At 52.2% G+C, this 14,643-nt stretch overlaps 1 protein-coding gene across 1 annotated transcript in view; it reads left to right on the top strand.

The window, feature by feature from the left end:
• The window catches only part of MARCHF4 (membrane associated ring-CH-type finger 4), a 106,401-nt gene that overhangs the window by 69,102 nt on the left and 22,656 nt on the right, over positions 1-14,643 (top strand). Inside the window, exon 2 of the mRNA XM_026491996.3 lies at positions 12,048-12,203. Within this exon, the coding sequence (XP_026347781.1) occupies positions 12,048-12,203 (156 nt within the window). The remainder of the gene's footprint in view (positions 1-12,047; positions 12,204-14,643) is intronic.

Raw genomic sequence — 14,643 nt, 5'->3', positions numbered from 1 at the left:
TCCCAGCTGAGCAGGGAGTGGGACCCCAGGGCCCTGGGATCATGACCTGAGCTGAAGGCAGACACTTAACAGGCTGAGCCCCCCAGGCACCCCTGCACTGGTTTCCATATATGGATCTCAAAGGGCACTGGGTAAGCATGGGAGGCTCTGGGGCCCCCTTTCCTGGCATTATCTCTGTACAGGAGGGGCACCTCACCCGTCAGGGTTGGGGACAGGTCCTCTGACCAGACGCTGGGGGATAAAGCGCAGGGCCTTTGAAGACCACCCCCTTCCCAGCCCCAGAAGTAAGGAATATAGAATTCTTTCAAACAAAAAGTAAAATTGCCAAGATGACAGAAGCTACAACCACTTGGAGCAGCCTAGCAGAAGCTTGGAGTCAACAGACCGGAGTCTATTCACACGCCATAGTAATTCAAATTCTACTTAGCGTGCTTATTCCTGACAGGGGAGCGGAGCCAAGACTTCAGGAATAGTATGCTTCCTTGTGAGGTGTGAAGAGAACGGGGCTGAGCTTTCAGCAAACTCCGGAATGGGGACCGCCCCGTGCGAGCCTCAGTCCGGCAGGCCCGGCAGCTCTGAACCCCCGGCCGGAGGCTGCCCCGCCGCACCACGGCCCCCCCGGGCTCCGGGCTTTTCAGTCTGAACGGAGGGTGATCTGAACGAAGGTTGTCGCAAAGAGAAAGTCCCATACAGAGAAAGAACTGAAAATCGCTTCGGTGTTTACTCTTGACAAAGCAGGCAGAGGAAATTAGAGGGCAAAACTCTCTTTCCCTTCTCTTACTTCCCTTCTCTCGCTAAGCTCTTCGAGACCCAGATCATTCTAGCCTCTCTGCCCTGCTTTCACTTCCCCTCATTCCTGTGCCTCCAAGGGCAGCACAAAGCCCTCGGTTGGCCCTGTGAACACATGTTCACAGCCTTGCCTGAAAAGGGGCAGAGAGGAGAGATGGCTGGAAACACTCCGACTTAATGCTTTGTCCTTTACCCCATCACGGGAGGAAGGAGCACAGGCACGTGAGGGAGAAGGCGCGGGGAGGGCTCCTAGGAGACGCGGAGGCCGGCAGGTGGATGTGAGCGGGGGTATCCGTTTTGTCCTCCCCCCAGCCCCGAAATAGCAGGGCAGTTAGCAGCACCTGGAGGCTCCTGGCCTTCATCACACTGTTATTACCTTACGCTCGTTAGCCGGCCTCCCAGGCAGCCTAAGTACTCACTGGTTTCAGACTGATGAGCTTCATTTACAAGGTGCCAGAGTGAGGTGCTTCGTAAGGTAGCAAACGGCCCAGAGCCCTTGTCCGCAGTGCGAGACCGCAGCATCCTCCGTCTGCCTCCTTTTGTTAGGATGTGGACGCTCCATGAGGCTTGGTGGGTACGCGAGCGACAGTAAGTAGTGACCTACAGTGGGCACCCGCTATGTGTCAGGCAGGGCTCTAAATACTTCTCGTTGTGCATTATTTCGCTGAATCTTCAGGAGACCCTAGGGAGGCAGGACGTGTCTTTGGTCCTGCCTTACCTCTGAGCAGACTGGCCGCGGTCACGCAGGTGATAGATGGTAGAGCCAGGGTTCAGAGCAGCCAGCCTGCGCCCGCTGGCCCCGGTAGCCGCGCTATGCAGCCTCGTGCACCGCAAGCGCCTGGGACAACGCCGGGCCCCCGGCGCATGCTCAGTGAGCGCGAACGACTAAGGCAGCCGTCGCAGCCGCAGTGTTCATCAAAGCGGAGAGTTGCCGTTGACGGGACTGGGGCTCAGCATGGGCAAGTAGCTTGCACAATGGCCTTCACCCACTGAGGGGAAGAACCAGGATTTGAACTCAGAAGTGCAAGCTGGCATATGGGGCTTAGCACACAGTCGGTGTTCAACATGTGTTAGCTATTGGTATTTGTTTTTCTCTTTGTATCCATCAGAGTCTTAGAGTGATGCGGAAGACAGAAGGCTTGCTAAGAAGGATCTGGTCCAGGGCTTTGCAAAATGAGGCTTAGCCAACCTTGCTTCAAGACCGGAAGAGTGGGTCCCATGGAATCAATGCCTGGAGCAAAGCCTGGCTATCCTCATAACAAGCTTCCAGGTGGTCCTTAGGTACGCTGAGTTCTGAGAACCAAGGACTCAGGGCCTGGAGGGCTTATAGCCAAGGTCACTAGCCAGAGGGTGGCAGAGCTGGGGTTGGCACCCAGGAGAGCCCCAGCTTTTTTGCTTTGTAGGAGCCAGCCATACAGAAAGTTCTAAAAGCCTAGGGTTGTGATTCAAAACATCGACGAAGTACAACCCATCCTCCTCGTTCATTTGCACATGTCACATCTGCTGCATCCCCTCCACACAGAGCGATACATTAATTACTGTGACGGAAAATTGATTTCTGTAGAATTTCACAACCCCTCCCAATAATACAAAGGTTTTGTACAACTGGAGCTGGGCATCCCTCTGCCAGCGTGTGGGGAGTAAAGAGGGCTGACGCCAGAGGGTAATTGAGTACTTGCCCTTTAACTTGCCATTGACTTGTGCCCTTGGCTTGGCCTGACTTGTGGGAAAGAAAGAGGACACGGTGACCTGGAATTTCTGCACTTCCAACCTGGCGGCCTGGAACCCTGGACACGGGCCCAGCCGGCTGCCATATGCAAATAGCCCCATTCTGGCCAGCTGAGGTTTATCGAAATTACATTTTCCTGTTGAGTCAGGCAGAGGACTGAGGGCACAGGAGCCTTTAATTTTAGCTCTTTGGTAACGATGGTGATGGCCGTGATGAGTTACACAGAAAGACAAACGGACAGCATCTTGCACATTTAGGTCATTAGAAATACAGATATGGTTATGAATATACACATAAGACATGACCGTCTTTCTTTCCGCCGGCCCCGTGCAGTGTGGTTTATCACGCAGCCCATGCTTGGCTTTATGGAATTGGATGTTATTTAAATTCAATTACTGTGAGGTTAAGTTCTTCTTTCTAGTACCAGTTGAGTAAATTTAGAGGCAGTTAGAGGAAATAGGTACATTTGTCTTATACCAGTTAAATTATAAGGGGAAAAACATTGCAGGAATAAAATAATTATCATGAAAATGAAAAACCATGGTTTGGAGGGTTGGGTTTAGGTCTGTTTGTTTTCCTTGTCTCTGTATTCTTTTTTTTTTGAACTGATGAACAGGAAGGCTGGAGATTTCTTCATGAAGAGGGAGGCAGATTATACGTGTGTGTGTGTGTGTGTGTGTGTGTGTGAAAGTAAGCTGCTGGTATGAGAGCAGAACTAGAAATAATTACGTGGTTAATTGGATTTAGTGTAGATAACTATAGCTCATTAAGGTCTTAAATCTTTTTTTTTTTTCTACTTAGAGTTCTTTCTTTTTAAAATCAAATTATCTTGCCACAATTCCTGATTTCCATGTGCAAGTGTTGACACACCGTTAGCCTCCAGAAACCAGGGTTTGGCCCTGGTGCCACCAAGAGCGGAAGTGAGAAGCTGGCCCGGCCTGGCTGGGAAGGGGCATGCTAAGTGCTCTGGATGGGGGACAGAGTGAAAAGAGTGGCCTGACAGGCAGAAAACAAAGAGCTGCCCATACGCTCTGACAAAATATGCAGAGAATTCAAAATTGCCTGTCCGTGTATAGTAATGGATTCTGGGGCCGTGGGGGTCTCTGAAATCATCTCGCGCATCCCCTGCCTCTGTAGATGAGGACGACACTTGCTTTATCATCGTCCAGGGCAGAGGGGTCACACCCGCGCCCGTTTATCCTTCTACCACAACCTTTGCTGGTAAGGAGGTCTTCGTGATAAGTCATTTCTCTCTCTCTCTTTTTTTAAGATTTTATTTATTTGACAGAGATAGAGAGAGCCAGCGAGAGAGGGAACACAAGCAGGGGGAGTGGGAGAGGAAGAAGCAGCCTCCCAGCGGAGGAGCCTGATGTGGGGCTCGATCCCAGAACGCCGGGATCACGCCCTGAGCCAAAGACAGACGCTTAACCGCTGTGCCACCCAGGCGCCCCTCATTTCTCTTGATCCTAATACTGGGATACATTGGCCTCCTGCAGGAAGAAGATGCCTGGAAACTTCTAGCTTTTCCTTCAAGGCACTGGCCCCATCTGTGCGCCTGCTGTGTCCCCTTTCTCCCCAGCCCTCGCCCGCCAACCCAGATCCCAGCTACATAAATAGCTGGCCGAAATCACGGGCCAGTTCGGTTGCGTCTGTAAAGTTGGAAGGCTGGGCTATTGATGAGCCTCGCTGTGAGGTGATCCCCCAAAGATGTGACGTGCAGGGAGTGGTACTAACCAGTTCTCTACTTTCCCTGTCAAGTCGACTACCCATCCTCACACTACCCAGAATGGACTTCGGAGAGTCCCTACTTTTTTGGTATCCCTCCCTTTTCCTACCCACACTCCCTCCTCATTCTTCGCCACAATCCCAACGAACTATTTCTACTCTTATGCCCATTCTTCCCCACCCAAGGACGCATGGCTGCTGGGTCTACCCTGGAGGGGAAATTCTAATTGTAAGACTTTAGGTCCTCTGTGTCTTCACAGTGGAGCTTCTGTAAGGCGACTGTAACTTTCCTTACTAATCCAGACTGCTTCTCGGAGAAAACTTTTATGTACTACTTTGCTTACAAAAGTCTCTCTCTCTTAATTTTGACTGAACCAATGTCAGATGGGGAGGGTCTACCAAGGGCTGGAGTGCGAGGAGGAAGTGAGGGGGGAGTTAGCCTGTCCTCCCCCCACTCTCACATCAGTTACTACCAGTGAGCACTGCCTGGAGTTGGCTTCTGAGGAGAGGGGCAAAGGGGAAAAGGGTTTCTGCCTTTGTGTTTGTATGTTCATGGGGGAGCCAGCAAGGTCAGCTCTCTGATGAACAGACTGCTGGGGCAGGAGAAGAGGAGACGAGCAGGTGACGCTGGCGCTGGCAGAGATGCTGTGGGTCTAGCCTGATGGACAGAACTGGTTTCAGAGCTTTCCTCGCCTTTCTCCTGAGCAAGGAGCAGCCTCTTTGAGTGGGTTTCTGTATCTGTAAAACAGGAGAAGTAATTATTAGCCTCATTTGGTTATTGAGGTCGTAGGTGGTAGAATGTCAATGAAAGCATTTTGTTAGAATTGTGAAATGTTTATAACATTAGGATTATAAATAGGAGAATGTTCCATAAAGGGTGAAGAGAGAAGGAAGGAAACTGATCAGCGTTTGAAGTAGATGAGAAGGTGGGCTTAGAGAGAGGGAGCTCTGCGATAACCCCTCTTCCAACCCCTTACCCGTGAGCCAGCGTTTGCTGAGAGCTTGCCGTGTGCCAGGCATGGTGCTAAATCCATTCACTTACTCCCCTCTTCCCCCAGTCTCATAGGTGAGCCCTTTTGTCTAATAGAAAGGACCCTCTGTGCTGCCAGCAATCGTATCTTATTTCTCTAGTCTCGTCACTCTTCAACTCCCCCAGATGACTGTTTTCTACCCACTCTCAGACCTCCAGTACCGCCCCCCTCACTCTCAGCCCATGGCTTTGCTTCACGTTTTATGTAGACCACGAAGACATCAAGGAAACCTCACCAGATCCATGGCTAATGCTCAGTTCTCATCCAACTTGCCCCATCTGCAGCCTTTCACAAGGGCTGGTGGCTCCCTTTTGTTAAAATACTTTGTCTTCTTGTTTGGCTGTTGGAACACACATGTTCCACACATCGTGGAAATCTGTGAACAGAGAAACCACTGGAGTGTTCCTTTCTCATCCCATTGACCCTCCCTCTCAGCCTCTTCTCCTGCTGCTTTCCCGTCTCCCAAGCTCCGGCATGGTGACGTCCCCAGGGAGCAGCCGTGGTATCCCTCCCCTTCCCTACCCACACCTGCTCCTTTGGTGATTTCATGCAGGTGCGTGGCTTTAAACACCATCTGTGTATCAATGACTCTCAAATTTATGTCTCGAGCCTGGACCTCTCCCCTTAACTCCAGACTAGTATCTACTGCAGTCTCAGAAGCCTATGTAACAGCATCTCAAAGTGGACTTGTCCAAAACTGAGCTCCCAGTCTGCCCTCCAAAACCTGCTCTTCCCTCATCTTTCCCATCCCAAATGAGAGCTGTTCTCCGTCTTCCTCAAGGCTCAGGTCAAAATCATGTCATCCTTGTTTTCCTTCCTCTCATCCACCCATCTAGTCCATCAGCAAATCCTGTTACCTGTATCTTCAAAATACATCTAGAAAGGGATGACTTCTCAGAACTCCCACTGCTTCCATACGGGTCCAGAACACCATCATCACCCATCCGGATGCCGGCAACAGCCTCCTGTCTTTCTACTTGGCCCTTCTGTCTAGTCTGTTTTCAAGACAGCAACCAAAGTGATCCTGTCAAACATGGTCAGATTGCGCCACTCTCCTGTCCTCAAAACTCTCACAACTTCCCATCTCATTCACAGTAAGGACCAAGTCCTTAAAATGGCCCACAAGCCTCTCCTGATTTGTCCCTCATTCTTCATCCTCATTGTATCTCTGACCTCCCTTTCCCTCACTCACTCTACCCCAGACACACCAGCCTCTTTGGTGTCCCTACAACATGCCAGGCATGCTTGTGCCACAGGGCCTTTGCACTGAAATGTTCAGCCCCCAGATATGTGCATGGCTTGTTCCCTGACCTTCCTCAAGTCTTTGTGCAAATGTCCCCATTTGGTGAAGCCTTTCATAATCACCCTATTAAAGTTTCAACCTGCTCCTTTCCTGGTATTCTATTTTCCTTTCCCCTGCTCATTTTTCTCGTGAAAAATTTAGCTCATTTAGCACGTGATATCATCTTAAGTACTTATCATTTATTTGTTTATATTTTTTATGGTCTGTCTGTCTCTACTAGAGAATTTTGGCCAGTTCCATTCACTGCTGTATCCTTGTCACGTAGAACAGAACCTGGAACATACTAGACAAATACTTGATGAATAAAGGAATGACTGAATGAGGCTCAGAGAGGTTAAGCAACTTTCCCAGGGTCACACAGATTGTAAGAGCCTGGATATACCCAAGACTTCCTAAGATTAGACTTCAAGCTCTTTACCATCACATTACTGTCAATAAAGTAAGATACCCCCAAACTGCACCCCAAGGCTAGGGTTCCTATTGCTCCTTTGTTCTGATCTTCCGGAGCTGCAAACCGCAGCAGGGCTGGAGTCTTTGTGTTTCTAGACTGTATTTGTTTCTTTCTGCTCAGTGGCAGGGATGCCCGGTGCCTGTGTGGGTGGAAGGGGAAATCTTGGCTTACCTGCCACTGCCATGGCAACCAGGTAACCTAAGGACTCCAGAAGCGAGTCCTTTCAGATTGAGATGGGGAAGAATCGAAGCAAGCTGGAAATAAACAGAAAGAAATCTGTGAATGGAGAAACCACTGGAGTCTTGCACCTGCAGTTTGCTGTGTCGTTGGCAGTGAGGAGAATCCATCCTGTTCTCTTCCCCACCCACCCGCTCAACCACAGCCAATGGCTGTGGATCAACCTGTCCTGCCTCCTGCTTCTAGCACGACCCCACTTAACCCCTCCAAGAGGTCTGTGCTCTTCTGTTCAGCATCCCCAGGGCAGGAGAGCCCCCCACCCCCACCCCAACCGGTGCTCTCTGCATCCCCCTTGTAACACAGAGGACAGTTCTGGGCCACAAGTTGGCAGATCTGTGTTCTGACCCCTTGTCCACTTTACAGGGGCAGACTCCCCTCTCTCAGAGGCTCAGTTGACCTTTTACCCAAGGCAGGGCTCCTTCTTATTTGCCAGCAGCAAATAAAATGGAGCTGTAGTAGGAAAAAAACCTATGAAATTAAAATCCTAGTGGAAATGTGAGTTAGAATTGCGATCCTTGCCCAAGGGGGTTTACTTGTGCCGGGCGCTGTCTCCAGCACTCCTGTGGGCATGATGTCACTCAATCCTCGCAGCCACCCGTGGAAGGCAAGAGTTGACTGCAACGGAAAGATAAAGAAGCCTCAGAGAGGTTGAGGGACTTGCCCAAGTTTGCACAGCTGGTGAGCGTGAAGAGGCATTCAGGCCTAAGGAGTCCATCTCCAAAAACCATGCACTTCATCCCTTCCTCACACCACGCCCCTTGGGGACCCGGGGATTCAAGAAGACCGAGTTTTCTTGCCTTAGCCGTTCCCTGGGCCCCAAAGCTCTGAGCAGATCATTGAGAAGTGTCTGTGCCTTTTGCATTTAATGAGCCCCTTTGATCTGTGGCGTTTGTTGAGCTCCGCGGACAAGATGGTAATAATAAAAAATATATAAATAAAAATAAATAAATAAAAAAATAAAAATTACAAAATACAAAAAGAAAAGAAAAGAAAAGATGGTAATAATCGCCCCAGCCCAAGGGCTGGAGCCTCAGGACTGGGCGGGGGGGCTCATGCTCTGCCAGACCTGGTGCCCCTCCAGTCAGCAAATGTGCCCTATTGTGCACCTGTGATGTCCGGGCTCTAGGGGACCCACAGGAGCAGCCCAAATCCTGGAAGACACAGGGGACAAAGGCCAAACTCTGAGTGGCAGTGCAGGGAGAACAGACAGGTGGGCAGCTGGCCGGCATGAGAGACTGGGCGGAGGGGCAGGGGGGTGGAAGACGCAGGCAGAGGCGTGGAGGGAGAGCAGGGACAGAGTGCCCAGGAGGGATGAAGAGTGGGGTGGTGAGAGCTTGGCGTCTGGTGTCGGAAAGACCAGGCTTCCCATTCCGGCCATGCCACCGGCCGGCTCAGTGGCCTGGAGCCAGTCACTGAAGCCTCGTCTTCCTCTGCGCGGCGAGGTTTACCACTGCCAGTTCCCTGCGACAACACTTGAGCTTTCAACAGAGTTGACTGCAAAGCTCAACGTCACGGAGTCTACCCAGATCCGTCTGGCAGCTGGCTCATTTCCACTTCTGCTCTTGAAGACGCATAGACCTGACCGGTCAAAGATGGGAAAGTGTCCCCGTTGAGGCCTCCTAGAAGCCTTAAACATAAAGAAGATTATGGCCCTTCTCCCAAATGTACATAAAAATATACCAGATCATAAAATACAAAACTTATGTAAATGCCAAGGTTAAAATACCATCTTTCCAGATTTACTATTTTTTTTGCAAAAATCCTGGATTGCTTCCTTCGTCAGAGTTAAACTTTTCAGCAGTTTTGGTGTCCTTGCTTTCTAATCCTTGTAGCACCCAAAGTGAGTTCCTCTTTTGCCTTTTGGGTTGTCCGGTTCCGGGGCGGCGGGGGAGGATGGGGGACGAGGAGCCCCTGGGAAGCCAGCACACGTTTGGGCTCTGGGGCCCACAGCCAGGCACTGAGACCAAGCCCGGTCATGCCCTCCCCTTCCCCACATAAGTATGTGGAGGTGCGGGGCCCCCTACATGCAGAGCCACGCTGGGGAACCCGGGTCTTGTTATCAGTTGTTTCCAGCCAACAGCCCTTGCTGCCCTGTCTCCTGGCGGCTGCCTGGCAGCAAGGAGTACAGGCTTCTCTGTCGCTTGGCGGCATTGCCAGGGACCGGAAGTAATGTCTCTTACTTCACTGGCAATTTGACATGGCTGCTTAACAACCCGATTAATCAAACCCAGCTCATCCTGTTAGAATTAATGAGCCTAGGAAATGCTGCCATGAATAATGAGGGATTTGCCCCTCCCCCAGCACCTCTCCCCGCTCACCCCCTCCTATTTCTTTCTCCGAGCTACACAGCAACTACTCCGAGCTACACAGCAACCAAGGGCCCTTTAGACCTGGAAGGCTGTGGCGGGTGCCCAGCAACGTGGGCATCTCCTGCCTCTTCCACTCGCCCAGGCGCCACAGCTGCCCGCCTGGAACCAGAGCCAGCTGTGTCTGAGGGGAGCAAACCTGCTCGTTCATCAAAAAGACAGGAATGCATTTTGCCATCAACACTGCAAGGAGGGTCTGTGTCAAGCACAGCACTGGGTGCTAAGGTTGCAAAGGTGGATAAGCTATCGTCCCTGTAAGGGGTCACGGTGCAGTAGCCCAGAGACAAACGGGGGACGTGCTACCACAGTGGGCATGGGAAGGGCGGGAGCTACAGCGAAGGGGGCCCGTCAATACAGAAGGAGCAGCGCGGGGAACTGGGAAGGGTTATGCGGGGGCACTCTGAGCATTTCTGCTACCAAGTTCATTCATGGCATGCATATACGTTGAGTGCTGGGCACTGAGCTGGGGTCTGGAGGTCCACCACTGGACTTGGTTCCCAGTCTCATGCAGTAGGCATCTCCCCTGTTCCTCAGGACAGTGCAGGGAACCTGAGCAGAAACTTAAGTTTTTCATTTACCCATTCAAACACAGATGTTGTTGAGAGCCTTCAGGGAGTAGGGCTAGGCATGGGGGGGGATAGGGTCCAAAGGTGAACAACCCCTCATCCCCGCCTTCCAGGACTTCTCTGACAAGTAGACAGGCCTCAGATCCTTATGAGGATGCGCCTAGTGCTGTAACAGGGATACACCCAAGGCACTCAGCACAAGGCGCTCGACCTGGAGAAGTCAGGGGCAACTCCCTGTAGAAGGTGGCATTGGAACTATGGTGAAGATGAGAAGCAGTTTGACAGACAGACAAGGTACAAAAGAATATTCTAGACCTCATCCAGGCCAAGGTGTGGTCTTGGAGTCACAGGGGTTGAACTGGAAGGGAAAGATGATTCCGTGCGTCTTTGCAGGAAACAGCTGGTTCTACAGTCTACGGCAAAGAACATGATTAAATATGTTTTATAGGTCAGGTGCTTCTGTGCTTGCTTAGCCAAAATTAGGAGCAAGATGTGGTTTCCTGAATGATGGACTCTCCAAATTAGCAGGGACACGGTTTAAGTGGCCAAATTGCAAACACCAGTGTGGGGCTCAGGAACATCTTCTGGGTCCTTTGACAGGACTGAGCTGGAAGGGCTGAATCTACAGTAAATGAGTTGGGGGTGGGAAGGGAAGGCATAGGGAGTACGGAGAAAGGGAGCCCTGGGGTAGGTCAGAAGGAAGCCCAGGCTGGGGGAGGGGGTGGGCCCAACTGCTTACCTCTCTAGGAAAGTACATGAGGAAGTTGAGTCGGTGGGATTTAGCGAGCGGAAACCATGGGCTCTGAGCTGGGAGGGGGAAAGGCAACACAGAGGGGGAGGGAGGGAAAAGGGAGGGGAGAAAGAAAAGGGGTTGTGGAGGCTCCCAGAGGCACTTCGGGGCCACCATGTCAGGCCTGGCAGGAAGCCAGCACCCACTACCTTCAGTCACCATCATTGACATGTGGTCACAGGGTGTTCTGGTGGCTGAGCCCATCTCTGTGGTCCACTCACAAGGGGCTTCAAATCCTGCCGCCATCTCACTGGACCAGTTCCTCGGCCTCCCTGCTTCCAGACCTGCCCCAGACAGGCTTTGCGGCCCCTCCCAGCCAGGCCCCAAGGACACTCCTGGAGGGATACACATCCCACTGCTTAGATCCCTGAGATTCAGGCCTGCCCCCACCTGCCAAGCTTTTGTCACTCAGGGACCCAGGGCAGGGGACTTCACAGAGGGACCTGGGTCTCCATGTGCTGGCCTGCAGGGGAGTACGAAGCCTCCAGACCACAGCTCCAAACCCGGGCAAAATGACCCTCACAATATATTTAGAAGACCTGCCTTTGTTGTTGACATTTCACTATTGGGAGACTCACATAAAAATTGCCACCCAGAAGCCCAGATCTAGGGGAATGGAGCTGCTGGTGGCTGTCCCTTTAACTTGGGGTCTGGGCCTTACATTGGCCCCAGTCCCTACTAGCTGCCTTGTGTCTCTTGGATGGTCTGTCTGGGTCTGAGGGCATCCAAGTTTGAGACCCCTTCACAGAGAAGTCCGTCAGACTGACAGATGGCTTTGGATGACAGAGGGTTTCCATAAGAATTGATGCACTCATTTCACAGTCACCCTAGGACTTGGGCAGCACCCGATGGTGGCCGAGGCTCCAAAATGTTAGTTGAGTTCTCTGAAGCTGCCTGGCTGTCCTGTTCCCCGTGGATTCTGGTGCTTCCCAACAAAGCCGGTGACTGGTCTAATGGTGTGGTCTGTCCTACCTGGGTGACCCAAACCATCACTCCAGCTGCCACGCATTCACCAGACCCCAGACCAGGAACTCACCACCCTCTGCCTCTCTGCCTGCAGGGGGAGCTGCTGAGCCCGTGCCGCTGCGATGGCTCCGTCAAGTGCACGCACCAGCCCTGCCTCATCAAGTGGATCAGCGAGCGGGGCTGCTGGAGCTGCGAGCTGTGCTACTACAAGTACCACGTCATCGCCATAAGCACAAAAAATCCTCTGCAGGTACGACCGGGGTGGGATGGTGCTTTTCCCTTAGAGTCTAGGGCAACCTGGAGAAAAGGAACAAGATGGGCTAGGTGGGCATGATCGCAGTGGCATGCAGGCGGATGGGAGGAGGGCTCCTGTGTTTTCTCCTCAGCCTTAGAAAGAAGAAAAAGGGATGGCGCAAAGACAGGAAAAATTTAGAAGGAAAGATGTGTGAAGAATTAGATGGTAGACAGGATCAGTGAGCTAAGGGATGGATGGGTGGATGGATGGGTGGATGGATGGATGGATAGATAGGTGGTTGGATGGATGGATGGATGGATGGATGGATAGATGGGTGGTTGGATGGATGGATGGGTGGTTGGATGGGTGGATGGATGGGCGGATGGATGGGTGGATGGATGGATGGATAGATGGGTGGGTGGGTGGATGGATGGATGGATGGATGGATGGATGGATGGATAGATGGGTGGTTGGATGGATGGATGGGTGGATAGATGGATGGATGGGTGGATGGATGGGTGGATGGATGGATGGATAGATGGGTGGGTGGATGGATGGATGGATGGATGGATGGATAGATGGGTGGTTGGATGGATGGATGGATGGGTGGTTGGATGGATGGATGGGTGGATAGATGGATGGATGGGTGGATGGATGGGTGGATGGATGGATGGATGGATAGATGGGTGGGTGGATGGATGGATGGATGGATGGATAGATGGGTGGTTGGATGGATGGATGGGTGGTTGGATGGATGGATGGGTGGTTGGATGGGTGGATGGATGGGTGGATGGATGGGTGGTTGGATGGATGGATGGGTGGTTGGATGGATGGATGGGCGGATGGATGGGCAGATGGATGTGTGGATGGATGGACGGGCAGATGGGCGGATGGATGGATGGGTGGGTGGATGGATGGATGGGTGGATGGGTGGGTGGATGGATGGATGGATGGATGGGTGGTTGGATGGATGGATGGACGGACGGACGGGTGGATGGATGGATGGATGGATGGATGGATGGATGGGTGGTTGGATGGATGGATGGGTGGACGGATGGGTGGATGGATGGGTGAATGAAAACAGAAAGAAAAGAAAGGAGGGAGAAAAAGAAGGGAGGAAAAGAAAAGAAAGAGGAACAGACCAGAGGACAGATGAGAGCAGGATGGAAAAAAAGACAGAGAGCGGGAGATGAGAGAGGAAGACTGAGGGAAAGCTAAGGGAAGGAAAAGAAGAAATAAGGAGGAGGAGACTCAGCAGCCCATCCCAGACTTTAAGGGGCATTCAGTTCACCTGGAATCTTGTTAACACTGTTAACATGGTGACTCAGGAGTCTGGGGCAGGGCCGGAGATTCTGCATTTCTCACAATCTCTGGGTGGTGCTGATGCTGCTGGTCCATGGCCCACAGTCCTTGTGACAAGGGACCAGAGCAAAATGCAGAGGAGATGGGAGAGGGAGGCAGTGAGAAACAGAATGGAAGGAAGAAGGAAAAGGAGGGACTGAGAGGGGGCTACCGTCAGGGGCAAGGGCAGCGCGGCGGGGCTAGGGTGGGGCCTGCCACACGGATTCCACGGATTGGGACAGGGCTGCACGCCCACCCTTCCCCACCCTCCTGCCCTACCCGCACACATCCCTCACCCCCAGCGCTGCTGGCGGACCCTGCCCCACCTCATAAATCCTCCAGACCCAACGGGGCTCTCCCTGCGAGGCGCACCCACATATAGAGAGCGCTTTGCTTCTGAAAACACCTCCGGACACGCACTGTCCGCCCGCTGAGCGGCCACATAACGGAGGAGCCCGCACACCTGCGCCCCGCACCGTGGCTTCGCTCCTCCCTTCTCAGGGGGAGGGGGCACAGTGGCTTCTGCCAGCCCAGGAGGGTGGTGGCTTGGTGCGACCGTGGGGCTGGGGTCTTCGCATGCAGGGACAGCCCGAAGCCTGGAGCTACAGCATCCAGGCATTCTAGTGTAAACACTGTGGCATTTTATGTGAGGCACTGCCAGGAATGAGTGTGTGTGTGTGTGTGTGTGTGTGTGTGTGTGTGAGTGCCAGCATAGGCCTGTAGGCCAGCAGGGGTCATCGTTTCTGGAAGGAGGCATTACAACTCCCAGCACCTCAGCCACGCTGATGTCTGTGAAGGGCTGAGAAGGAGACGTGCCTCTCCCTGAGCTGGTCCCATCTTTAGTCATTCATTTCAAATCTCGAAGTGCTTAAAATCGCGGTGTTGTGAGACTCCATGCCCTCTGGGGTGCATTCACTCCCTTCTCAGCTCTTTCAAGACTTGGGAAAGGGTCAGAGTCCGAATCCACAGGCCCACCCCAAAATACCCCCTTGGCTCATAAACAGGCACTGGACCTTGACTCATGAAATGAAAAACCATTTAGGGATAATTTTTTTCCTGGGGGAAAAAAAAGAAAAAAAAAAAGAAAAGGTTATTCTGATCTCTTAAGTATGGT

Source organism: Ursus arctos, unplaced genomic scaffold, assembly GCF_023065955.2.
Source record: "Ursus arctos isolate Adak ecotype North America unplaced genomic scaffold, UrsArc2.0 scaffold_1, whole genome shotgun sequence".
Taxonomy (NCBI): domain Eukaryota; kingdom Metazoa; phylum Chordata; class Mammalia; order Carnivora; family Ursidae; genus Ursus; species Ursus arctos.
Note: the sequence above shows the minus strand (reverse complement) of the source record. Positions and strands in the feature narration are given on the sequence as shown.